The sequence below is a fragment of the Tinamus guttatus genome, unplaced genomic scaffold (assembly GCF_059628265.1).
Source record: "Tinamus guttatus ecotype Peru unplaced genomic scaffold, ASM5962826v1 Tinamus_guttatus_pri_ptg000060l, whole genome shotgun sequence".
In the NCBI taxonomy this organism is placed as follows: domain Eukaryota; kingdom Metazoa; phylum Chordata; class Aves; order Tinamiformes; family Tinamidae; genus Tinamus; species Tinamus guttatus.
In genome coordinates, this window is record NW_028288594.1 from 9,222,094 (window position 1) to 9,248,929 (window position 26,836).

A 26,836-nucleotide genomic window follows, 5' to 3' on the forward strand; every position below is an offset into this window, starting at 1 on the left:
CCTTAATGGCTTTCCATTATCAGTGCTGTGCTTGGAGTCCAAGTGCCCTTCATGCCACATATCTGCAAGCAAAGTAAACTTAGCAAATCATTAGGGCAGACTTTGACGGCCCCTGTCTTCATCAAAGACGGAGATTAAATTAGGTCCCTTTGATAAACTGAGCTGATGGGCCAATTTGGATTGCAGATGTGGTATTATGGGTCTCATGGGGCTTATGATTAAAAGACATAAGGGAATGCAATTATTTAGAGAGCTACCGGGAGAATTGTGTGACTCTCTAGTCACTTCTTTCACGGAACAAAAATTCTGCAGGGTGCCAGGCAACCCCCCGGGACGTGTCTGAATGCCTGGGGGAGGCGAGAGTTACACTGGTCTCCTGCAGGTTTTGGTGTGTGTGTGGTGGAGGGGGAAGTCACTGGGATGTCACTCTGACCCGCTTCTATCCTCAAGGCACCTGTGCTGGGAATTAAACTTTGCTCCCGTTCCAAGATGCCTTCTCTTTCTGCAGTTGTTTGCATTTTTTTCCGCTGTAAACTAAAGTTGTCTTTAATTGCAGCAAGATAAATTTAGGTTAGGTATCTGTGCTAGACTCTAATTAAATCCTAGCCTGTACAGGCTGCTCAGTGCAACATAAGATGACTCCTTGTGTCAAATCATCAAGTCTGAGGCTAGATCTGGACCCAGCAGAGAAATGCAATGAATCAAGCTCTAAAGTTGAGAAAAGTCTACCTGGACCCCTACCATTTTGCCTAGGTTTTTATCTACCTTGAAGTTACTGAAACATAGCTGGATGACATGTGTTAATTGTAGTAGGGCTATTCTTTCGTCATTTTTTAGCAGGAACGTTCATGCTGCATTTTAATTACAACATTTAGAGTACAGCCAAATAGCTTAAGCTCAAATTGATCTTATTTTTCAGCCAGGAAGCTTGTTTTTCATCCATTATAATAATAAATGTGCTATTGATAATAGTTTAGGTGTGATGCAGCAAAGACTTCACATTGTGCATTGGCTCTGAAGGGCCAAGATTTTCTTATTATGTATTATTGATATGACACATTGCAAATACTTAACAAACAAATTAACAAGTTTTCCATGTTCCCCTGTTGGTTGCAATCTCAATCTTCTTGACAGCTGGAGTCAGGATTAATGATTATCTTGTTTAAGACATTTTTTTTGCTAGTAGATTTGTGCAATACAAGAGCAATAAGGGAATCCACATTGGCACTTGGAATTAAATCTCATCCTTGAATCAACTATTTTAGCCGCCTTCCTTCCAATTCTCCTAAGCAGAAATTGGATTTGCCTGGTAAAGTGCTTACTCCTGTTACTCATTTCTTGGTTTATGTAGTTGTTTTATATACAGAAGCTTCACATTAAGTGCTGGCAAAAGAAGTCATTTTTCTCTCCCAACAGTGAATTTGCCAGATCTGTTCAGATGTTTTGTAAATGTTTTGTGGGAGAGGTCATCTCTGAACACATGCATGGGAGCAAGGAGACTACCCTGAGAAACCACTTCTGTAGAAAAGAGAGATCTGGAAGGATGTGGTGGGTTTGGTGTGAAGTAGAGCCCTGGAGCTGGCACATCAGCACGGTTTCTGAGATGGGCAAAACACATCCATGCTCTGCAGCCTCTCCACCTGCTCCAGGTCGGAGTGCTGGCCAAAGGGGCCAGAACGGAGAGGCTGAAATGCCCACGTCTTCCTGAGGGAGGCAGTGTCTGGTGCATGACCTTGAAGAGGGCAGCCCCAGAGAAAGCCCTGAAGGTCGCTGCAGCTGGAGCAAGGCCAGTGCTCTGCCCCACGAGCAGCCCGATGCATTTGCTGTGCTTCCAACAAGAGTTGGTCAACTGGTGGGGGATCTGTGGCAGCCAAAGGGGCACCTTCTGGCGGCAAGCACAGCTCTGGGTACACACGCAAAGGAAGCATGAAACACTCTGGCAGCTGCCTCTGGTTGAGAGGCAGGGGCCATTGCTGCACTGCAGTCTGCAGCTTGGGTGACTTTGCACTGGGTTCACTGGTGTATGAGCCAAAGTTTGGATTTTGTTTTCAGTATTTTTGTCTTAAACTGGTGAGCAAAATCACCTTTTGTTAGCAGCAAACCTGTGAACTGGGTCCCCCAAAGGCATAGTGTTTGAAAATCACAGATGATTGAAAAATAACACATTTGAGGGTTTTTTTTTTTATTTGCCTTTTGAGTTTGGAGGCTGGATGTCACACATCCATTCCTCCACAATTCATCTGCGCAAGGTTTTTTGTTTTAATGTAACAAAACCTGAGAGTCTCCTCAAAAGAAGAGCCCCCAGGAGTCTTGAAATACTGAACATCACAACAGCAAAGCTGACTGAAGCTGGCAACCCTGACTCTAGTGTTTCTCATTGGTCGTAATCAGAAGAAAAAAAAAAAAAAAAGAAAGCCCAATCAGACACTTGATGCCTCGGAAGGAAGACAGGCAAGTACCACAGGTTGGCTTGAAATAATATGTTAATAGAGCAAGTGTTTCTTTATTACTTTTTATTTAATAAGCAGTAAAACCGCAGAGCTCACATTGGAGTGCAGTTCTATTAATTGCACATTTGCATTTGCAGTATAAACACTCGTCGCTTGCTTCCTCTGCAAACAACCGCGGTGGGTACGGAGCAGCAGGGAGGGGACACAGCTGTGAGCTTCAGCGTGTCCACACCTTTGTTTTCAATCCTGGAATAATCCCATTATATGGACATTTTAGCCTGGTATTTTAGCCTTCGTCTCGCTCCTTTTTAAGGCTTAGCACTTTTCCACTTGATTGAGCTGGCATCAATCACAGCAATATGCAGCCAAAATGTTCCCGTTAACAGTTACGGAGGAGCCGGGTAGCTCAGGGCTCGCAGCTCGGCCCTCGGCGCTCGGCGGAGGGATTTCCTCTCTGTGGATGTCGCAGGGGGATCTGCTGCGCCCAGTAACCTGCAGCAGAGGAACTGCCCTTCGCCCAGCCCTGAAGCTCTTGCTGCTGGGGAACGCGGCTACCAGTGTGGTTGGGTTTGCAGCCTTCTCCTGCTGGAGGTGGCGGCTTTAAGACATGATGGCCTTGCACACAAGTTTGGCAGTGTAGCTACCAGCTAGACATGCCGAGGATAAACTGTCTGCAATTACCTGCTTTGCTTCCACCCCCAGCTGCCATCTATTAGAAATCAAACCAGCCACGGGGAACCAAACTATTAAGTTGCTTTCTCGTAATCATTAATTATGAAGATACCATCACTCATGTTTCTAATCTATGAACTGTCCTGTGGTAATTGATTTCTTTTTTATTCAGTTCAATGAATCGTAATGGTGGGGCTGCGAAGAAGGTTGGAAGCGATTCCTGCCTGGGCCAGCCCCACAGCTCTGAGCCAGCCAAGCTGTGGAGCACATGTGGGTACGGGTGATGTTCGTGCCATGGTGTCTGTCCACCCTCCCGGGACTGTCGTGTCTCTGGGAGAAGCTCTGAACCCATCCTGCCTCCCCTAGACTGGCTCCCTAGCCCTGATAATCAATAATCAATATATACCCTGATAATCAGTTGGTATAGGAAAAAGTTTTCAGGCCAAAAGGCTGCAATTCCCAGTGCTGCTTCTGACCTGCTGAATACCCCAGCATTTTGCTGGGATGGAGCAGCCCTGATGTTCTCCCTCCTGCTGCATGTCTGCAGTGTGACTCTTCCCTGCAGAGCAGGCAGCGCGGGGAGCAGGGGCTCTTGCCTTGCGGGGTGGAGGCAGCAGGTACCAGCTGCCTCCTCCTGCCTCTTCAGCCCTTCCCAACTCACCCTGCTGGCGTTTGGCCCTCCTTAAACATCTCTGTCCTTTCCTGGCAATCCCACTGCTAAGAAGGGCGGCAAATGGGTCAGAAGAACAGAAGCATCCAAAGTTGCCCTTCCCACCAGGCTCATTTACTGCCTGCGTTGGCCATGGTTGGGCAACCACGTTGCTAATGAGACTTGCTAAGGGAGCATCTGGAGCAGGTTTGAGCTGCTCTCTCTGGTAGGAGCTTTCTGGACAGATGTATCCCAGCTGGGCCTTCTCAGACATGCACGTGTGTCCGTGCGTGGGATCGGCGCACTGATGGATGCTCCACAGCCATCTGGATGCGGCAAAGAAATGACAAATCCCCCCTCCCCGAAACCACACCTTCCACGACATATTGATGAATGGGATCTTTATTGGCTGCTGGGCTAATTAAATAAAAGTTGCATCAGCTCCTAGCTGACAGGCTCTAATTGCTCCTGAACAGATTTTGAGAGGACCAGATGAATAGGAAAATAAAAGGGAATGATGTGGATTTAATCCAAGAATTTATCTGGTTCAGATGTTTCTGACTAACTGGAAGTTTGTCTCTCCATTCACCGGGGACTGGGGACAAGGAAAGGGGTCCCTGCCTTGTGAGGGATACACAAGGAGGTGATGTTGGAAAAGCAGCAATTCAGGAGAAAATAGTATTCTGTCTTCAGGTAAGATTTATGAGGTCTAGTCTTTGCCTTCAACCTCATTTCTAGCTTTAGTCCTGGGGTAAAAGGACTAGTATCACCTGCCATGGAGTGCTGGAGTCAGGATTGCCTTGGGTGCCCTTGACACTCGCTGAATCCCTAACCCTCTTTTCTCCTCCCATTTCCTTAAAGTAGAGTTGTGGGTGGTTCAAAAAAAGAGGAAGGGGGTGTCAGGAAGCCAGCAGGCCAAGATGAGTGTCTGCTAGGTTCTGGGGAAGGAGTAGAGCCCACCCCTCCACCATCCTGCCAGGAGCCTGGTGAAGGTTGCTCCACGGGACCTCAGGAGACTTGCAGCAACATGTTGGCGTTACAAGGAGTGTAACACTGCAACTCTGCAATCCTCGGGAGGAGGGTGAAGAGGCTGATGGTGTCCAAAGGCTTCTCACCTGGATTTCAGGTAGGTCCGGGGTGGATCTGGGACTGGATACCCTGTCAGTCCTCGCTTGGACAGCGTAGACCTGAACAAACTCACTGAAATGAATGGTAAAGCTCTCGGGGACCCCAGTGGTGTCATGATTTCACAGATAGACTCTGCGGGCTCCATCTGGGCACATCTAGTCTAAGAGGCTTGTCCCATGTTTAATTTATGGTGTGATTAATGGGTTCTTAGCATACCATGCATTTAATTCCATTTTGGCCTGATTTATGGTGTGATGTGAACTGCATGTGAAGTTTTTAATTCAGTAGGAGGTGACTCTCATTCGCTATATGGAGTGTGACGGAAGAGGTGATAAATTCGGTTCCAAAGGTGATGCATCAATTTCCGCGTGAAGTGCCTCAGATCTATCCCATGGCACATTGGTTTCAGCGTGTGCTACTCCTGCTCTGGTGAGCTGGCCACCTCCACTGAACAGCCCATGACGGCAGCATCCACCAACTCCCCAGGGCAAAACAACCCGACTGTTGGTCTTTCATTGCATGCTGCAGGACCTGAAGAAAAACATGAAAAAGGCTAATCAGGTGCTGTTCAAAATATTGTCTTAAATTTAATGCAATTTAATACAGCCCAGATAAGGACTTCTGACACCCAATCTAATTTCGAGTGTGAGGAAGGTGACCCCTCTCCTAGGAACCTCAATGGGCCCTGTATCCTCAGGGAGGAACAAGCTGGCAAATTGAGTTCATTTCATGATTCAGTATTTTTACTTTTAATTCAATATCCGGCGGAGCCACATCACTGCATAAGGACATGGAGTTTGGGTCCTCCCTGGGAGAGGGAGATTTTAATGGCAGGTGCTCTCACACCTGTAACCACTGAGAGCTTCTTTTGTAAGAAAAGGCCCAGAAAAGACACCTCTCAGAGGGGTGCCCTGCAGAGCAGGGCAAGTAATTACTTTTCCCTTCCCTCCTCCATTGTGGCAAGAATAAATGCAGCGTATTAGCAGCGCGAGTGGTGGGTGCACTGAGCTCAGTGTGTAACCCTGTCCTCCCCACTGCCCCCACGGGGCCCTGGCAGGGTCCCTTTCTGGAGGAGCAAAGTGACCACAGGGTCACTCTGGAAAGCCGAGTGGATCCCTCGGGAAGGAGCCGCTTCCTTGCCTACAAGCCAGGCAGGTCTCTCATGCGCTGACCCCAGCGGAGCTGCGAGGCTGGCTCAGCTCCCAGGCACCACACATTAAACTTAATATTTAATCCTGTGAGAGGCAGCCAATGGGGATGTGCCCGATGTGTCTGTCCTCATGCCTAATGGGCAAGGCTGGCTGAAAAAACTTCCGTCAAAGTGTTTAAATTTTTCTCAAAGCAAACCAAAAACAACAACAAAAAAGGAAATTTCTATTGGAAAGAACTATTCCCCAAGCATAAAATGTATGGCTGGCAAACTTTGCCTTCCTACAGCAGACACAGGGTTACTTCTGTCGGAGGGGGATAAAGAGGAGGACATTTTTCTTCAGCCTCGTTAATCTGATCTATCCCTGCACACCGTCTCTTGCAGGTGGATAAAATAAAGCAGAGTTGATACCCGGTCTGTGCTGAAAGGCTGGACAGGGCTCGAGTTTATAGTCCCCCTTTGTTGTGCCCAGAGGCAGGCGCTGGGCTCGCGTACCTGGGCTTTGCCTGCAGGGAGCTGTTTGCAGTGCAGTGCCCGGGGGTGGGGAACGAGGCCTTAGCCCCAGGCTCCCACTTTCCAATGGGATTAAACAAAAGCCAGGAGTACTTTAGACGGTGGAGGAGTGTCCTGGCTGAACGAGGACACGGCCCCTGCACCTGCAGCTCCAGGGCACCTCGCCAGGCCCCAGCTCACCCGCGGCCCCGCGGAGCCTCGAAGCTGCCAGGGCCCTGTGCCGCGGGGGAAAGCGTGGCGCTTGCTTCGTCCTTTGCTTTGCGTAGGGGACGGGGTGGTTAGTTTATCCTGTTGAACGACCATTATAAATCAACCGCCTCCTCCAGAGCACTAACCAGTCAGCGGGAACTGGCAGCCTGTTTTCTTGTCACTCTGGGGCCAGCATCCCTGCTGCTGTCACTTGGCCTAGCTCTTGATACCCGTGGCCCCAAGGTGATTGATGCTGGTAGCTCATGATGGGAGCTACTGCAAGGATTCTATGGCAGCTAGTTAAAAAATCTTATCTGGACTAATTTTTACCGAAGGAGAGGCCATTCCTTGGTAACTGTCAGGTTAAAGTTGCATTAAGTTTGGAGGTAGGTTAAAGGCAGATTAAAATTAACCACTCCAGCTGGACATGCTCCAAGAAGTGCCAGTCTGATTAACTAAGTCTCCTGGAGACTCAATTTCTTTTTGTTTACATTGCCAGGATTCTCCATAGACATCATGATCTTCCCCCAGATCCTTTGTCAGCTTAACATCAGCAAGGTGCTGCAGGCTGCGGGCCTGGCTTGTGTTGGCTCCTCAGTTTCCTATTTTACAATATCTCCATCCAACCGTGCACCCATCCATCCATGCACACATCCATCCCTCCTCTACCTATCCATCCATGCCCCCATCCATTTAGCCCTCCACTCATCCATCCTTCCATCCCTCTATCCCCTTTTTGGACTGTAAGATCCTGAGGCAAGAATCTGTCTTTCCTCTCTTTTATCCAGTTTCTTGAGTGCCAAGTTGTTCTTGACTTGTGTGTGTGCACAAAGCCCATTCCTGTTCTTAAAAGGATGCTGCAGAGCTAACATTTTTCCCCGCTGCTTAAAGATAACTCCTGATTTCTGTTTCAAATTGCAATTTTAAATTCCTTTGAGCTGCTGTGAATGAAGAGATTCTCTCTTTGCCACTGATCACTCTCTGCACCACTGATCATCACCCTCTGAGCTCTGCCATCCAGCCAGTTCCTAATCCACCTCCCTGTCCACTCATCTATCCCACACTTCCAGAGCTTGCCAAGGAGGATGTTGTGAGGGACGGTGTCAAAAGCCTTGTTGAAGTCGAGATAGACGACATCCACCGCTCTCCCCTCGTCTATCCAGACAGTCATTCCATCATAGAAGGCTATCAGGTTAGTCAAGCAGGATTTCCCCTTGGCGAATCCATGCTGACTACTCTTGAGCACCTTCTTGTCCTCCTTGGAGACAATGGCCAATATGAGCTGTTCTATCATTTTTCCAGGGACAGAGTGAGGCTCACTGGCCTGTAGTTGCCTGGGTTCTCCTTCTTGCCTTTTTTGAAGACTGCCGTGACATTGGCTTTCTAGAAGATAATTGCCAGGAGATCTGAGGCCTCTGGCTGAAAGCTGTCCTCTGCAAAGAGACCTAAGTGAGCACTCAGCCGGGCATGGGCCTTTCCTGCCTTTTGGCATATTTTCAGCAGATTAAACTAAGCGTATTTTCATGTGTAGGGTTTCCCATTCACATCAGTGAACGTTTTGGTTAACTGGTAATCCACAAAGATGAGGTTTCTATGAACTATAGGACTCAGGAGGCTTGATGACAATATTCTAGCCTGTTTCTCCCTTTGACACGGTGCAGCTGTGAGTGGTTCGGTCCCCAGTTGATAGCAGTGTCTTGATTTTAAAACTAAACTATAGTTAAACTATAAAGTTTGGGCAGCTCCTTGTTTGTTTTGAATCAGCTTCAGAATCACCAGGCTCCCTGGTTCACACCACCAGCATCTGGCGGGGCACAATTTTAATGTGCAGCTTCAGGTTGCAAACGGAATTGAAAATTTCAAACATATGGTGCTGGATTCATAAGTGGTAATTGCACCAACTTAGGATCAATGGAGCAGAATAATATCTGCCCACTAATAACGGCTTAATAAAATTAATAGCATTGGCCCTGCCATGAATTACTTTAAAATAGGGGTTGTAGAATAGTAATGTAAACAATCATTGATTTTTTCTTGGAGAAGCAGAGCACCTTAAATTATATATGGCTCTTCTCGGGGCATAGCAGATCCCAGGCGATGCAGCAAGTCTATTGGATTGCGTGAAAGTGGGTGTAGTGGGGAAGCTGAGTTGGCCCCGTGCGACATTCAGAAGGTGATTAGATAAATGAAACAGGCCCGTGTCAGAAGCTGAAAGCCCAAACGTGGCACTTAATGTTGCGGAGATCCAGCGTGACCCAATTAATAACACATTAGCGCAGGCCAGGTCTGCTCGGCAGTTCAGATCCGTTAATTGAAATAGCGTGATTAATGGCATGGCGGGATGCGCAGGCAAAGGCGGGAGCCTGCAGCTGGAGGTGGGGGAGGATGAGAACAGCCGGGAGGCAGAGCGATTGCCACCCGCTCCATGGGCCGGCTTTGAGGATGGCTTGGGTTTTCAAAGCCGATGATACCGATGCGGGGCCTGCTTCTCTTTCCCTCTGCAGATTAACTTCCCTGTTGATGCTAGTTAAGCCATGAGGTCCGTTGCCTCCAGGACAATTCGAGCATCTGCTGGTCAGGGCTTCGCAGAAGAGCAGCGATTTGACTGGAGCTGTGCAATAGCACCTTGGAGCCCTGCCTTAATTACAGCAAATGACCACAAAGAGCTGTGTAACGCTTAAAGCTGTTGCCATTTTCAGAATAATGTGGCTGTAAAACCACCTCGGATGCTGCTCCCAGCCTGTAGCTTTGCCTTACATCCGAGCCCTGGCTGCAGCTCAATGGAGAGGCTGGGCGACGCTCCCATAAATCTCCCCATCGCTCACCCAGCAGAGGCAGCTCTCCCCTTTCCTGTCCGGCCGATGCCCACGCGTGATGTGGTGCCTTTGCCTTGGCATGTGGTGAGTGAGGGGCACAAGCAGCAGAGCTCGGCTCACATCGCTGCCCGCGGTGGCAGGGGTCAAAGTGGAAGTACAAATGCCCCAAAACCAGGAATTCTGGAAGATGGTGTGCCCAGTGTGGGCGCTTCAGGGGCCTTTGCTCCCTGCAGAGGTTGTGCCAGTCCCTAGCATGGTGCTCAACCGAGGCAAATTTGGAGGGACAAGTCAAAGCCTAACTGTTAAAGCGGGATATAAAAAATGAACACAAGGAAGGAGCCACAGCTGCTCCTTCCACACCTTGTTCATTCCCTGCTGGATCATTAAATGTCTCCACTCAACATACATGGAGAAATAAATAAGGCAGAGGCAGCTTTGAGCAGCAGAGGTTGTTGGCATCAGGAAAGGGAAACAGTGAAGACTGTTGGAAAAGGGAATTAAGAGGGGAATTAGCAATGGATACATTTCGGTGACCCTGCCCAGGGGACCGTTGGTGGGTCCCTCAGCCATGCGGGTCCTGACACGGCCCGGAGTCCCCTCTCCTCAGCACGTTTACCACAGCGTTACCTTCAGCTGTTACCACACGGGCTCTGAGGAGCCGCCAGGGGCCAAGCAAGAGCAAACCCCGCCGGGGAAGCTGCATGGAGCCGATGGCACCTGGGCCTGCGCTGCGATACCCTGCTCAGTGAGAGATGGAAACCTTGGCCGTGCGGGTCCTGGGATTAGGTCCAAACACCCAGAGGATAAGCCAAGAGGAAATAAAGTAAATGCTCCAATAGAAAAAAAAAAAAAAAAGAAGAAACCAACCCGTAAACCCACAAAACCACCTCCCCTCAGTATGGTGTGCAAGCTGCAGATTGTTCCTGATGCCGCGGGAGATGTGGAGCTCAGCAGCTCTGGGCTATGTATTGCCTCTGTCCCCCTCCTCCTTCTCCTTCCTCACCTGGGATGCAAAGGGGCTCGCGGCCAAACCAGGCTCCTCTGGGAGCCTCGCGCTGAGGCGCGCAGAGAGACACCCACAAGGCCCCGCCACGGCCAGGCGACGAACCTGATCAGATGCTGTCACGTGAAGGCAGACGTGCGCTCCTTAGGCCGTGAGCACGCGCTCAGAGCGTGAGCTTTAGTGCTTTGGCTTGTCATTTAATTATGGAGTATGTATGTGGATGGGCTCTGATCTTTAATTCTAGGAGGCTAGAATCACTTCCTACTCCTTGTCTAATTGCCTACATGAAAAGTTCCTTGACCTGTCCGCAGTGTGTCAAGAGCTCCTTCCCTTATCTTTACCTTTTACCTTTACTTTTTATCTTTACTTAGGTAAAACTTGTTCCTTGGCTGCTACACTCCTCCCTGTGCTTCCTTGCGGGGACAGGGTGGGATTTACAGCCTTTCCTACGACACACACACACTATTACCAGAGAAAAACTGCCTTCTTTTCCACTGCTTATTTCGAACTGGGCTTCACTGGGGCTACTCACTCACCGTAATTCCCATTTCATTACATTTAAGTCTAGCATCAGCATTTTCTATAGGCAGATGGCCAAAGCTGGGAGCAGGTCAAGAGAGACGAGGCACATGGATGCCTTTGGGAGCTGTGTTGCGCTTGCTTACCTTGCCATGGTTGCAGCATCATCGAGCTGTCCCTTACCACATTGCTGCTGCCCCGAGTGGCCTCCGCGCTGTGGTGATTGGGGGTCCCAGCTGTTACCGTGTGAGAGCTTTTCCCGTGCGGAGGGATCTTGGGGATGCGGGGCCATGCTGGGTCAAAGGAGGTGTTTCCACAGGAAGCAGGTGGCAAATGGCAACCCTCACGCTCTCCAAGAGTGGTTTTGAGTGATTGACCTGTCCCTGGGAAGCTGCAAGCAAAATTCCCATTTGGTTCGTGCCGAGTAAAGGCTGCATAGTTGTTTCTCATGGAGAAGAGCCTGCGGAGGATCAGGTTAAAACTGTGAATATGTTCTTTTGCCGTACACTAAGGGATAACTTTTCTCGCTCCTGAATATCATGTTTTAACAACAGGCTGCTCTTTTGTTTATTCTTTTCTTTCTTTTTTTTTTCCCCCCTTAAATGTTGTATAATTTCAAACCGCTGCGTTTAAGCAGATGTACATTTGGCACCCGGGTAGGCAACACAACCTAAAGTAACAGCCATCTCATTCCTCTCCATCTGGATTTGCTGTATAAATGATAACGGCAAAACACCTTTAGAGAGGGGACAGGGAGCCCAGCAGCAGCAATGTGCTGCAAAGTGCAAGGGGCTATGTCAGGAATTGCACATCATGTCTGTCTTAATCCCTTGCTCAGATTCAAGACCATTAGAAATAGAACCTCTTCAAGTTTTGACTATTTACACAGCTGTAGCATAAATATTTAGATTTGCAAGAGAAATGCTTGTTCAGCCAAAAAACCTCCCGAGATCTCTGGAGTCAGCAGCAGGAGGTTCATGGAGGCCCAACATTTCCTTGCAAAAACTAAAATCGATAATAATTAAAGTGGGGAGTAATGTTTTTGCAGCCAAACCCGGCAGTTATGTAAACCCAGCAGTTATCCAAATTCATGTTCTTCAGTGGGGCGCGTGCGAAGCTCCCCACAAGGGTTTGTAAACACCATTACAAGCTGCACAACAAACACCACATACTGCCTCCTTATTTCTGTGTTTGCATTTTCACGCTGGCACAAGTTTGGCGGTAGCCTCCAGGGCCAGGAGCGCTTGCTGTGCTCCCTGGTGGGCCGTGCTCGCCCCAGTGCGGGGTCCTGCTGCTCGCCGGGGACGTCACAGCGATGTGTCGAGCCTGCCACCTCCCAGGGAGGGAGAGAATCCGTCCACCCATCTCCTTCCCGCCTCTGCAGTTGGAAGGGGAGATGTTGAGAAAGGGCATTTTCTGATTGGGTGGTTCACGCCGGCATCTGCCTCCTGGCAGGGCAGCAGCTTGCAAAAATGCCTCCTCTGCTGGCATGAAGCTCAGCAATATTGAATATGTTCAAAAATAGATAAAATAAAGTAAAATAAAATAAAATAAAATAAAGTAAAATAAAATAAAATAAAATAAAATAAAATAAAATAAAATAAAATAAAATAAAATAAAATAAAATAAAATAAAAATGTGACTGTTGTAATAGTTCAGGATGAAATTTAAAGATTGCTTGCTCCAGGCTCAGTCTTACTTCCCTCGGAGCTTGCATCAGTCGGAGCAGCAGGACACTCCATCCCCGTAAATAGCCAGGACACTTGGGACGAAGGGAAGCTGGTGCAAAATGAATCGCCGTGTAATTGGTGACAGGGATGAGTTTACAGTCTGGAATGTAGCAAAGCTTACATACCTAATAGTTCTCTGAAGGCCGCCCCACACATCCATGGGGACATGAGGCTGTGAGTGGAGCGGAGCTCTCTTCCGCTTCCCATGGCCTATGGATGGGCCTTAGCCCAGTGCTCTGAGTGCTGGATTTTCAGTGGCGTGTGCGATACGCAGCGATGTCACCGCAGACTTATAGCAGGGCTGGAAGAGGAGTCCTGTTCTGGAGGTCCCTTCCTCCCTCTCTGAATATCATTTGCTCTGGAGGGGGAATATGATGCGTCTTCATGGCTGGAGCAGGATGGAGATGCCGGGACTTTGCTCATCCTCGCCACCATGCGGCACCAATGTCCCCGGGGAAACACTCCATCCTTCATGTAATCCCCTGGAGAGAGTCCGTGCTCGCGCTGGCGCCTTCCAGGAGAATGATTGCAGCCTCTTTTCTAGAGAAAAACCTTTAAGCGGGTTTTCCATCTGGTAAACCATCGCTGCAGGAAAACCATAAGGTAGAGCACTTATTAAAAAGAGGATTTTTACTAATGCACCTACTGCGTCTTCATTATGTCAGTGCACCTCCATAAAGAGATTTGTAGAAGAATCCATCCATTCATTCCCCTACATAATTCCTCAATAGCCCATTTGCTTCAAAGATTTTTATCGACTTTTACTACTACATGAATCCTTGGATATTTATTTTTTAGGCCCCAGGGGACCCATTGAAACAGAAATTCATTTTATGAAGTTTTATGACAAAGGTTTTACTCTGGATAAAAGCCTCCCATTATTCTCAAACTTCTGTTCTCCTCAAAGGATGCTTTGTCAGGTTTGCCCCTAGAGCTGGCATTGGGCATGAGACACCTGTGACATTCTAGCTCTCAGAAATAAATACGAATATGCTTACAAACTCATCCCTTGGAAAAGACAGAGGGATGGCCAGATCGGGGGAGGATTTGGTCCCTTCTCAGATTCCTGGAGCTTTGCCCCATGGCCGCTTTCACCGGGCAGGTTCCCTGAGGGGGAAGTGCTGGGTGTTTTGGGCATCCTTTGACCCTGAGCTGAGCATGCGGCCTCTGCTCCAGCTCAGCATAGGAGGATGCAGGAGGGCACAGGGGAGGCAGGCGCAGAGGTCTCCTGGTCTCGTCTAATTTAGTCTAATTTAACTGCTTGGTTTAGTCTATCTCAACAAGTTGCGCCCTTTCTTCACCCTACCTCTGAGCAGCAAGGATGTATCTCCTCAGGCATCCAAGCAGGAAGAAATGCCTGTTTTGCTGCCCTGGCTTTCCAGGCTGCTCCCTCCTGGTCTCCGAGGCCCAAACGGCTTCTCCAGGCAGTGCCTGGAGAGTTACAGGGTGGTACCTGCCCTTTTCCAGAGTCTCCTGCAATGTTTGAACAGTAAGAGCACAGGAAACTTGCAGCACTTGGGAAACTCTTTGCATATAAGCAAGGCCTTCTTTATGAAAGGAGCAAGTCTCTTCTCAATTTCTTTTTCTGCAGACCAGAAATTTCCAAAAGCACTTGAGATGCCATGGGAAATAGGACAGACTGAATGTGGGGCATGATGTGCACATCAATTGTCCAAACAGACCTTCAAAGCAGCCCGACAATCCAAATACATCTGGTTTGTGCAGCTTCACGATGATGGTGACTCCTGTGAGCTGAAGGAGTTGGCTTATCTTGTTGCACAATAAAAATATAAGCCGTTTGGGTACAATCCTGGCCCTTCTGAGATTGGCTGAATTGAGGTTTCACTGCCTAGAGCTCCAAAAGGTTTTGAAAGAAGAGGATCCACAGAGAGGAGGACTGTCCACAGGGCAACAGGGAGGAGGGATGGAAAAACAAGGACTAGAGGAGACATGGCCAGGTCTACCCATGTCCATCATGCAGGTGCAAGAGGGAAAGCCAGACCACCACCACACTGAAAAATTTGATGTAGCTAAAGGAAGTACTTAAGTGGACTCATTTGCCATGAGATGTCATTGGAATTAGGAGCCAAGGAGTCCATAAAAGGATAGATATTACATGGGCAGTGAGTGTAGCCATCGTGACCTGTTATGAGGGATATAAATGTTGTGCCCACGGAGCGAGCCAGCTACTGGCTGGTGGAGAGGAGAAGAAAAAACTGCTGTGGTTTTCCATCCATGGATACCTATTGGCAAAAGCACAGCCCATTTTGTTGCTCATTAGCCCACAAAGTACAACAGTAGCGAACCAAAGATCACTGTTAAAAATTATCTAAACCAAACGGAATTGTGTTTTGGTCCCGCAGAGCAATACGTCCTTCATGCCGTGCCACCAAAAGTGGTACGTCAGCACTGGCAGCCCCCCTCGCTATCGCCACTGTCACTGGAGGGGCTTCCCCAAACCTCCATAGACCCCATCGTCTTGCCCTGCAGCCAACAGTAAAATCCAACAGTTGGCTACAAGCATCCTGAATTATCGTGGGCCTTCCTCTACCCCTGCTTCTCGCCCTCTCCTTCCCTCAGAACTTGGGTCTCTTTTTAACCCAAACTGAAAGTTTCTCTCACCACAGATTGCATTATCCAATATCAGCTGCCCGGAAGGATAAAAATAAAAGTTGAAACTCACTTCTTTTAATACAAATAAATAAGTGCCAGAGAATGTAATCTAATCATGCAGTGATTGAATTAAATGGAAGAAGCTGCGTTATGCCCACAAAGCGTCTGCCCTGGTGATGGATTGCAGGCGTGCGCCTTGTCTGGCTAAGTGATTCGCAGTAGCCGTGAGCCAGGAAACTCGGAGGGCCGTGGGGAGAACGGCAGAATTTATCAGGAGCTCCGGTGGGAGATGTCGGCCCCACGGAGATCAATGGGCCTTTTGCTATTGAGTTCCCGGGTGCTGGCGCTTTGCGCTGCGAGTGCCGCTCTGACCTTCCCGTAAAGCGAAGGCTGCTGTGATGCCCACTGCGAGTTTTCTATATACAGAAAAAGAAATTTAAGATCCATGAGGAGCTTATGCAGGAGGGAAGAAAACACGGATTTACGGCTGAGAAAGGTTTCCAGGCAGGTCCCAGAGCTGCACGTGCTGATGGATGTAGCACAGCCAAAACCCTCCACAGTCCAAGAGCACCTCTAATTATGATGAATTTCCCCATTGCTGGAGTTAATGCAGTAGATATTGAAATCATTTGTGTTTGTTTGTAGCAAATAATTAGTTTAAAACGTTATCATTCATTTGGGTTATTTGACTTCTCTATTAATTGCATAAATAATTGTTTAAAAGACTGAATTTGGGCCAGTGCAAGTCATCGACATCATTCCTGAATTTCCTGACCAACACGAAGCCGCTTTGGGCACTGCTGGCCCCGGGGCAGCCGCTGGGGCCCCGACAGACCCTGTTCCCACCACCATCCCGCAGTGCCCGGGTGCTTTACGTGCCGGGGAGGCTGGCGGTGGCTTTCGTCACCCTGGGAGGCCAAGTGCTGTCCCAGACCCCCAGGAAAACTCTCCTGAGAGACCCCCAGCGAGGTGACTCATCCACCCGAGCTGGGCTCTGCACCCACTTCCCAGGGAGACTTCTCCTTTCCCTCCCAATGCTGGGAAACCCTCTGCAATTCCTAAGCAAAGTGGCACCGATGTCCTTGGTGCTTCTTCATGCTGTGACGTTTTTGACTGAGGAAGAAGCTGTGTCCTTAGTTGCTGCCCTCCATAGCATGGGCAAAGGGACCAGGGCAAAGGCAGCAGAGCAGCAAATGGAGATTTAGCGGGGAGATTTGTCACGTGTGAGCGGTAAAATGGCAACAGGGCCATTTTACTTCCCAGCGAGGTGAGACAGGAGAGCTGTGCTCATGGATTTGGCAGCATTAATCTTTATTTCAAAGGGGAAATAAATGAACTAGCCTAAAAGCAGAAAGGAGGGAAAAATCTTCAGGACAGAGTGGTTTTTTTTTTTTTTTTTTGGGGGGGGTGCTCTCCTAGTGCTCCTGCTGTTTCAATACAGTTAATAATACAGGGAAAATGTGCTGACCCCATGAGCACCATGCACGAAACCCCCATGGAGGCAACGCTGGTGGGAGCCACCTCTCCCTGAGGAACTGCTCCAATGGAGCGGGCTGCCAAAAACAAAAAGGGAAGTGGTCAATTAGCTGATTCCCTCAAAAGAATTTATCCAATACTTCCAAAGGGGTCACTTAAAAGCTCTCCACGGAGGATTTGTTTTTTCCCCCTAGAATGGCCGTTTCTGCAAGCAGAGCCAGGGCCCAGGGTCACTGAGTCCTTTTTATGGATGAGGAGCTGGGGCCGGTGGCCAGGTCCACGCCGGCGCTTCGGCTTGGCAGCAAATGCTGGTGATGGCACCAAACAACCTGTCTTGTGCATGGGAAGAGCAACCGACTGCACTGGAAAACCCTGCAGTGTGTGGCATTCCGGCTGGGAACATTTGGGCTTTTGGAGAGGTCTTGCTGCTGTGGAACCACCTGGGGCTTGCAACAGGCTACGTGGGTCTTGAGACGGGCTATGTGGGTCATGAGATGGGCTTTGCAGGCTCTGGAATGGGCTCTGCAAGGTTTGCAACGGGCTTCGCAGGGCTTGTGATGGGCTTTGCTGGGTTTGCAGCGGCCTCCTGCTCCTCTGCTGGTCCCTTTGCTTTACAGTCCTGTCCTCTTGTTTTTCCTCTGTTGCTGCGCTGCATGTGTGATAAGGTGGACTTAAAAGAATTCCAGACCACAGGCTGGTTTCTATACGTTTTCCTCCTAATGCGATGCTAATGTAATTCAGAACGAGTTCCTCATTAATGTTATTAATGATTAGGAGAGCTGGCATGTTCAGTCCAAGCATGCATGACTTTAACTTTCTGACACAGCACCTGGACGGGCAATTTCGTGCTCAAGGAACCAGGATGTGTATCCGACTCTTCCCCCTCCTGGTCTGACACACTCTATAACCTTGGGAAAGTTGGAGATTTCTTTTTATTCCCCCCTCTTTGCCTCAGTCCCTTCTGAAAAATAGGGATGAGCGTTTCCTTTCCCAACCTGTGGCCAGTCGCAGGACCGGAGCAGCGGAGCCGCTGGCGCAAACACCACCCCCCGCTTCGCCCTCGTGGCGGTGACGGGATTTCCCGGGCTGCAGCCTCAGCCACGTCCCTGCGGGCTGGTCCGGGCCTTGGTGGCCGCCTGGAGATCACCCCATCTCCACATACAGGAAGATGCAACCAGGGGTCCCTGTGCGAGGGTGAAATGTCTCAAACTATGGACTTTTCTGCCCCCAAACCCACCCATCCAGTGACTGCAGAGGAAATCGCATTTTTTCCCCAGCCCACTGTGAAACCACTTGTTAAATTTGCTGTTCCTTCCTTAATTACATTAAAGCAATGACCCTTCTATCATTGCTTTACAACACCATGGCTTAAATCCACTATTAAGGCAGGAGCAGAGTAGCTCAGACGTTTTAATTAACACGAGTGATCTCACCTCTGCTCATTGCATCTTTTTACATGTTATTATATCAGGTAATTGTTAAATGACTCAATGGCTTAGCCAGGCCTCTGCTTTCATTAAAATGTCCTGCTTTTCTGACCCAGCACATTTTGAAGCTTAGCCCTTTTGGATGATTCAAGCCAAATCACCTGCAAGGAACCGGGTGAATCATTTCAGACACTGGTGGACCCAGGTATGAAGTGCAGTTTGGTCAAGGTTTCTGCTATCTGAGGAGCAAAAAGGTGCTCCCAGAGCGGCCTGCAAAATCAGCTCCCTAATGACCCAAACTATTGAGAAAGAAAGAAAAATAAAAGAACTGCAGAGTTCTAATTCGCCTGAAAATTTTCCACGCTCACACAAAAAAGCACTCATTAATTTTTAACCTCCCCTTTCTTGTTTCCTTGCTTACTAGAAAAAAGGCTTGGAAAGAAATCGGCAGCTCTTTCCCTCAGGTAACACTGCACAAAAGCCCTTGATACCTTTTTTGAGCATTTTAGAAATGCTATCCATGTTTCTTATATGAAACTTCACTGAAAATCCATGGAAGGGAAAAAAAAATAAAAGAACCCAAACCCCCAGAAACCCTTCCAGGCAACGCTCAGGTGAGGGTGGGCACAAGCACCGTGAGGAGCTTCCGTAGCTGCAGGAAGCCCCGCCAGGGCCGTCAGCGCACGCCGTGGGGCTGCTGCTTGCTGGGAAGCCCCCACGCACGGCACGTACCGGCTGGATATATCTGCGCCGGAGCAAAAAATCTCTGTTTCCTCCCAGATTTCGGTTTCCCTTCCTTGTATGCAAACCCACACGTGGACCTATGGGATTTCTGGGAGATCCCAGAGAGTCACTTCAGAGCCCTGTAGAGGCTGGGGCTCACGAGAGGCTCAGGAGGAGGGTGGGCATCTCAGCCCGCCATTAAAATGTGGCCCAGGCAGGTTGTGAGAGACAAGATCCAACATCCTCCTTGGCAAGGACAACTTCAACCTTTTCCCCCCGGGATTTTGCCTTGGCTCAGCAAGGACCCAGAATGCCAGAAAAATCCTGAGCACTGCTCCGAACACTGCTCCTCCTGCCTGCCCCGGCCTGGCGGGCACCGGGCTGGGACCTGTCCCCGGAGGACACTCCACCTTCCTCCCCAGCACGGGGACATCACCCTCGGTCACGCTTGGACAGTTGGTGGCTGTGACAGGCAGTGCCTTGGAAGGCTGCTCAGCGCCTCGTTAGCACTCAAGGAGAAGCACCGCAAGGCCTCAATTACCCTGAACCACCTCACCTGGAGCCTCACCTGGAGCCTCCCAGGGCTCGTGCAGCCCCATTTAAACCCAGACCGGAGGGGGACTCTGGTTTTGGATGGGCTTAGAGCCATGCTCTTGTTTATGTCTAGCCTTTGGCTGAACCTTCATGATTGGGCCTGCATTGCCTGCTGTGTTGGGCTGCCGGTGGACTGTGTTTCCAACACCAGCTCTGTGCAGGGGACAGTGCCCCTGTGGGACGGTGCCACTGCTGTGGGTGCTGCTCATGATGGGGTTGCCTTCACCCCTGGCTTGTCCTGCTCCTGCACTCTGAGGGTAAGTTGTGCCTTGGGCAGCTGTGGGCAGAGTTTGTTTACTGCGTTGCTGCATGACCCAGGAAAGAAGGCAGCAAAAGGACTAGATGATTAATTCTTTTAAAGAGCTATCTTAATTTTTGTCATGTACTTGACCTCTGTGCCCATTCTGGGCAGGGGTGGCTCAGCTGCTGTGTTAAGCTTCCTATGGGAAAGCTGTGTTTTCAGCCCTGTGAAGGGCTAGGACCAGAGTGACTGTGTTATCTTGCTCTAGGAGCAGCATCTGCTGCTGGTGGCCTGGGGGACCTCCACATCTCCCAAATGTGCTGTCAGATGAGGGGGAAGAAGGACCAGCTCTGGCTGGGCACCCTATGGGCAGGTCACCAGCTTGTGGGGATCCGTGAGGCTCCCCCATGAGCATGGGCAGGCTCCATGCAGCAGTGCTGAGAGGTGCAGTTAACTGGGTTAATTACATTCATGTTGCTAGGAACACTGCGAATTATGTTAATAGCGGCATCTGGGGAAATTACATCTTCATTAATTGGTCCTGATTGCTTTTTGGCAGATGCGAGATGTTTTTGACTTTAACATGCAGGACAAAATTCATTGTAATCAGCACATGCAGTAAATGCACAAACACCATGCTATTACCTCGCCTTGCTAATTAACTCTCCTAAGAGCAAGAGGAGCTAAAGGCCTGCGCGGTCATCGTCTTCCGTTCTCTCCTGTGCATAGTCAGCATGGATTTGCTTCCTACAGTGCATTGCTTCTTTACTAATAGATTTTTCTAAAAGTGTTTTGAAGCTAAAAATGTCAGTAATGTGTTTGGTAAGCACAGAAAAGGAGCTGGGAAGTCTTCTGATGACATGTCATACCCTAGAGAGGGCCCTATGGCTCTCTGGCCTCATGTCATGAGGTATCTCCTTGCAGATGTAACTTGATGGCAATGAGGTCTGTTCACATGCTTGGAGATGAGCACAAGCTTAAGTGTATTGCTGAATCGGGGACCCCTCATCCTACTGTGTCTCCGGTGTGGTGCAGATGAGACTCCAGGCTGGGCCGTCCCTGGGGACAGTCACCAGGCGGGATGCCTGGCTGGTGCGGAACTGCTGGCGCTGGTGGCTAAAGCGGCCGTGATCCATGCACGGTGCCTCGCATGAACCTTGCCTTCTGGCCAGGGTAGAAGCAAATGAGGAATTAAACTGTATTTTCATGAACTATTGCTTATTGTTTTTTAACAATGGCCAAGATCCTAATCTCTTTGGGTAAAAAAGCTGTAAGCTCTGGGAAAATGTATAGCCTCTGCCCTGTGTTTTGCATTACCTCCCTGGGGAAAAGCTAGTTAAAGCTCACTTGAGGCATCGAGCTCCTCATAAGTTATAAGGCTGTTTGTTTGGGCATGGCAATAAGTTGTACTATGGCCCCTGCTTGCTCTGCCTTCTATTTACACAACATCATTTTTCATTTTAATGGTGCTTTTTTCAGGCTGCTTTGTTAGGGCTGCTGCTAATTGGATTGGATTCATGTGCTCTTCCAGGACACAGAACGAGGCCAGCGCTGCTTAAATGAAAATGGTGAATTCTGCTGCCTAGTGCTTTGAATAGACATCTTCCAGGCTGGGGAAAGCAGGAAGAAGGGGTACTGCGGTGGCTGAGGAGCAATTTAGCTGCAAATTTAACCCTCTGTGTTTAGGTTTTTTGGGAAAAGAAGCTTGTGGTGCTGGGATACACTCCTAATAGCTGCAGGGTCTCCCCAGGCCTCTTGGCACTGGGGCACTGGGAAGACCAAGAGCCCCCTGGTTTCTGCTCCGCTTCCCAGGCCCACAGGCGCCCACAATCCCACTGCGTTCCCTGTGCCCTGGAGGGTCCAGCCAAGAGTGTCCCAGGATGACCTGGGTCTTTAGATCCCAGTTATCCGATTCAGACAGAGAAAACTCACCAATTAGTTGGACAAAAAAATGTCTAGTGGAGCATCCACTTGGACGGTCTCCAAAAATGCAGCTCCTAGGCCTTGTTATATGGAGCAGAGCAGCCATCCCTGCTGCTGCCCCTTGTGCCAGGACAGCAGAGCCCACTCTGGGAGCACCAAAGTGTTTAATGGGTTTAGCTATTTAACACACTCAGCTGTGGGACTGGCCACCATCACCCAGAAAAACATGGAAAGGGTAATGTGGAAAAACAAAATCCTCTTTCTCACCCATTCAGATGAAATGGATGATAAAATCAGGCCACACATTTGAAATGGTCTTCAGCTGCGGTAGTATAGATATAAGAACTGTCAGGAAAAGCCAAAGTGGAAATTGGCCAATACCATAAACCTAAGTAGTTCACATCTGTAGGTGAGCAACAGAACAAGAAGGTTAGCAGGAGGTCAGAAGTACTGATTTATTACAATGCTTTTTTAAAAGGCAATTAACACTGCGTGAGAACTAATCCTTCCTCTTGAATATGCCGTTTTGTTTTAGAGTTAGTCACAAGTTGGACTTTTAACTAATATCTTGGCCTACGCCATTGCTCTTCAATGGGATTGCTCTATGACAAGTAATGCTAGAGTAGAAGTCTTCAAAGATTTGAAGAATTGAAATCTGGGGAATTAATGCCATGAAATAAAAGGTGACCTCTGCTGCTTCTGTGGCACACGAAGGTTTTTGGTGAGAGACTAAAATTCTGAGAAACCTCATTTCAGGGTTTACCCTCTTGTGTGACTGATTTGGGGGTCTGTCATTGCCTAGGACAAGCTATGGAAGTCCAGACTCTAGGTGAGGGCTGTGGTCAGCGATGGTGAGGAGCTCCTGGCCTGCTAACCCTGCTGCTAACCTGATTTCAAGCCCTCCATCTGGTATGTGGGACTGCCCGGGTGGGTGTGGAGGTCACACACTGGCCCAGGCCACCACTTGGGCCTTGGGTTTGAGCACAGTCATGACTGAGCCACACGGCGACAGGCTCCTGTTGCCACTTGGCCAGAGCAGAGCTGAAGCAGTTGTCACCAGTGTAACTGTCCTCGTGGTGTTGCCAGGCCATGATCTTTTCAGATGCTGATGTGCATCTCACTGCTGTGAGTGAGCAGGGAGGCCTTTTTTGGAGAAAGGGAGGGTGTCTCAGTGATTGCGAAGGGGCAACTTTCTTGCAGCCTCCTTGTCTTGATGGCTGGATGGCAGTTTCTTACCCTTTGTCAAATCAGGCTGTCACTGACAAGGTCAGAAATTGTTTATTTTAAACACGATGAATATGCAGAAACTTGTCTAAGCTTCTCCATGCAGTTGCCATGAATTTAGAAGCAGAGTTAGAAATTGCAGCATTCAGTACCCTGCAAATGGGGTCAGAGCTATAAATTTCTGTTATTGGTCTGTGGGCCCTTTGCCATATGTGACTTCCTAAATTTGTGGTCATTTCTCTCTACCTGTGTGCACTGAATGTTTGACACTGAATTTTATATTGTCTCTGAGATGCAAAGTCCTCCTGATGCTTTTGCTCATCAACATAAACAGGCTGGTCCCTCTTGCTAATGGTTTGTGGCCACTGCCTGGTGCTTAACTCACAAGCAGCACCTGGACAGGCATAAAATGCAGCTCTCCCCAGATGGACTGCATTGGTTTAGAGGAGGGAGGAATGTGTGGGTGAGTAGGTGCAGTGCAGCTGGGGTAACAGCCAAGGGCTTAAAAATATCCCTGAGTCTTTTCAAGGACAGTTATTATAAACAGAGGGGAAAAAACATTCAGATGGGCATCTAGGAGGAAGGATGGGGGTATGTTAAAAGTTTTCTTCCCGAAGTGGAGATCAGTTAAGCTAGGCAAGTTTGCTTTGCAGGGTAGATGGCAGCTAACCCCTTTTCTTCCTGTGCGTTTCCCTCCTCACCTCTTTTTAAGATTTCCTTTTGTGCTCAGTGTGCTAGAATGAAACATTTGCAATCTCTTCTCCAGAGCAAATGCTCCCAGCAGCAGCCGCCTCGGCAGGCCCAGCCCTGCGGTTGCCTCAGAGGAAAAAAGAAATGCAGCAATAGGACAAAAGTGGGCTGTCGTTCAAGGCTGTTCTCAGATATGCCCATGTATTAAAACGGTGCTGCTTTATTCTATGGATCTGCCCCCCAGGAGCCTGGTGAATCACTAAGTCAGCAGATACAACTAAAATGTTCTTTAGCTGATTTTTTTTTTTTAATCCTGTTGGCACAGCAGGACACAAACATGAAAATAAACTATACCAACAGGCCTGTTGATTAAATTCTGGTATTGTTGCAGTGGGGCAACTCCATTGAGGCTGCTAGGCATATTAACACCAGAGGAAAACATGAAAAATGTGGATTGCTGCTGCACCTGAGGATTCACACTTTTGCTGCAGGTTCTTTGTTACTGACAATGATACATTGGTGCCATCAGGGTCTGAGCCCAATTAAGAGGGAAGAGAAAGGCATTTGATAAAACTTGAAACTGCACACATCTGAGCACAGCTGCTGTGGTCCCCCACTACTGATTTAGAGTTGCTTTTTTTCCTCAAAGCAAAGGTCCCCAGCAAACTCATACAATTTTTTTTGTATTTACTCATTCCAAGCCAGAGGAGTGAGAGCCAAATCCTGTGGTTCCCCTGCACATGTGGTAACTGGAGTGACTGCTCCCAAAAGGACTATTCAGGATGAGGTTTCTGTGCTTGCTAAATGTGGACCTTCAAACCTTTTCAGCTTAATCCTGTTCCAAATATATTTGCATTTTTCAAAGAGATTTCTGGTCTGTTTGGCTGCTGTTAACAATCTGAATATTTGGAGCATCCTGCATCTTCCATCAGGAGGATGCTTGTGATCCTGTAAGGTACACAAAAGCACAGGGAATGATGCATTAGCGGGTACAGTATGACTTGGCTGAAGTTAATTTTGTTGAACTTACTGTAGACCGCAGCTCTTGACTACATTAGAAGCAATAAGTCAGCCCATCTTGTCCTCCCTTGCCCCCCTGCCACTGCTTGTCCTACTTGGCTGCGTAACCACATCTCAGCACCACGTCCTGACTCTATTGCCCAACACCAAGGTGCTTTTTCAGCTCGTTGTGTGGCACTAACCAGCTTTGGCAGCAGAGGGGAGCGCAGGGTTCACTCCTGTGTGCATTTTTTTTTTCTGGCTCAGGAGTTCAGTTGCCCATCCTAAGGCCCAGCCAACTCATTTTTTTGCTGGGATAAAGCTTCCCTTTGGGCATAACTATGGTGATGTAAACAGCAATCCTTGTGCCTGCAGGGGTGAATCAGGACTCTTACTCTGAGATACAGACATGGATTAAACACATTTAGCTCCAAGTCTGCTTTCCAACTAACCACAGCAGCAAAGTGTTGGGTGCTGCAGTATCTCCTTGCAATACAACTGGGTCACACTCATTTCTCATAGTTACTCCTGCTGCTAGTAGGACACCTGGGGACCAAGAACTGGTGTTTGTGCCATCTTAGGGTATTTGAGGGAGTGGGATGCTGACAGCAGCTTTAGACAGAAGTTATGAATTGGTAGCGTCCAATTAAGAAGTTAAAGACAAAATCCTCAGGAGGTTTATTTGTAAGCAGCTTAATCTAGGAATGCTGGTGCCCCAGGGCAGCTGGGTGGGCTCCCTCCCCTCCAGCTCTGCTCAAGGCCTGAGGACCCGAGTGCTCCTTGGCTTCCAGCTTGAGTCGCTCCCCTGACTTGCTCATGTAGCTGCCCTCTTCTCATATAAAAGTGTTCACAGAATGGTGGATGATCCAGTGGTGCTCAGCTGTACCATGTCTTAAGGATCCCATCCACAAAATAAAGTGGCATTATGTTATACCTGGACACACTCTTTTGTTTGTCATAGAGTTTTTCAGCATTACAAAGAGATGCTTTCTCTTTCTATCCCTCATTAGCTTCATTCTGCCATTTAACCAGAACAGATCGGGAACGGGTCTGCATTTCCCACTGTGCCCATAGTTTAAAAAGTATTTGAAACCAAACTGAACTTTTCAATTCTTACTGAGCTTAAAAATCTAGCATGAAGCTACCATTTGATTTCTTTATTTCAGAAATGATACAGCACTTGCCATTAAATTCTTGTTCTCTCCAATAGCAGCTGAGCCACTAAACTGATGACATGTGGATTAACCAAACAGTCCAGCAAATCATTGGTAGAAAGGGCTGTTTCTGAGGCATTTGGACTGCTGTCTGAATCCATTTGATTTGCAGGCGCTTCACAGTCATTACTCATTACCAATTGCTTCCTGGCGCAGTGTAATTTTCCAAAATGTCCTCCTTCATTTCGCTGGATAAGATCTCTATAGTCACTTTCAACTGCTCTTGCACCCATTGAGCTTGTTTCTTGAGATTGTGGTAACACTTGAATAAGATGAGGGCCAAAAGGTATTTCCTGAAACTTCTCTGCCTTAACTGTTGAACAGTCAGCTTCATGGGTTACTAATTTGCAGCCCTCTGGTTCAGGGCCAACTTGTCTTTTCTTCCTCTTGCGTGAGGCACTTGTCACTCTCTCTGCATGGATGCTGCTGGGAGGTACCTGCTCTGACACACTTGTCTTTTGATGCTTGAAATATGCAGACACTGCTCTATTCAGGTACTCCAGATTGATGTCATGGGAGGTTGCCTCAACCTAAGAAAACACCCAGAATGCATTCAGTTAAAAGGAGCTATATCTCAACTCAGCACTGTATGATTATCTCTTCTGAATTACTCTTTGGTACATGAAGGAAAATAATTTAATTTTTTTAGGAGATAGAAAGACTTGCAAGGAGTTGAGCAGTAATTCCATCCTACCACTGCTACAAGAGCAGGAGACGGCTTACCTCTGTGGGATTTAGCCACAGATCTGCATTGCTGGGATTTTCTGCTGATTTTATGGCACACACCAGTGTTCGAGTTATTGCTTCTTCTACACGGGCTTCATGGTCTGCATCCTGCCTCAAAGAAACAAAGTGTTTAGAGACAGTGGTACCTGCAGAACGCTGGAAGATCT

At 48.4% G+C, this 26,836-nt stretch overlaps 1 protein-coding gene across 1 annotated transcript in view; it reads right to left on the minus strand.

Annotated features, from left to right (window-relative positions):
• Positions 1 to 25,865: 25,865 nt before the first annotated feature.
• Positions 25,866 to 26,836, minus strand: part of HSPBAP1 (HSPB1 associated protein 1) — a 32,573-nt gene continuing 31,602 nt past the window's right edge. Inside the window, exons 7-8 of the mRNA XM_088540353.1 lie at positions 26,667 to 26,777; positions 25,866 to 26,473 (exon numbers count right to left, since the gene is read on the minus strand). Coding sequence (XP_088396479.1) covers positions 25,916 to 26,473; positions 26,667 to 26,777 — 669 coding nt within the window. The 3' untranslated portion in view covers positions 25,866 to 25,915. The remainder of the gene's footprint in view (positions 26,474 to 26,666; positions 26,778 to 26,836) is intronic.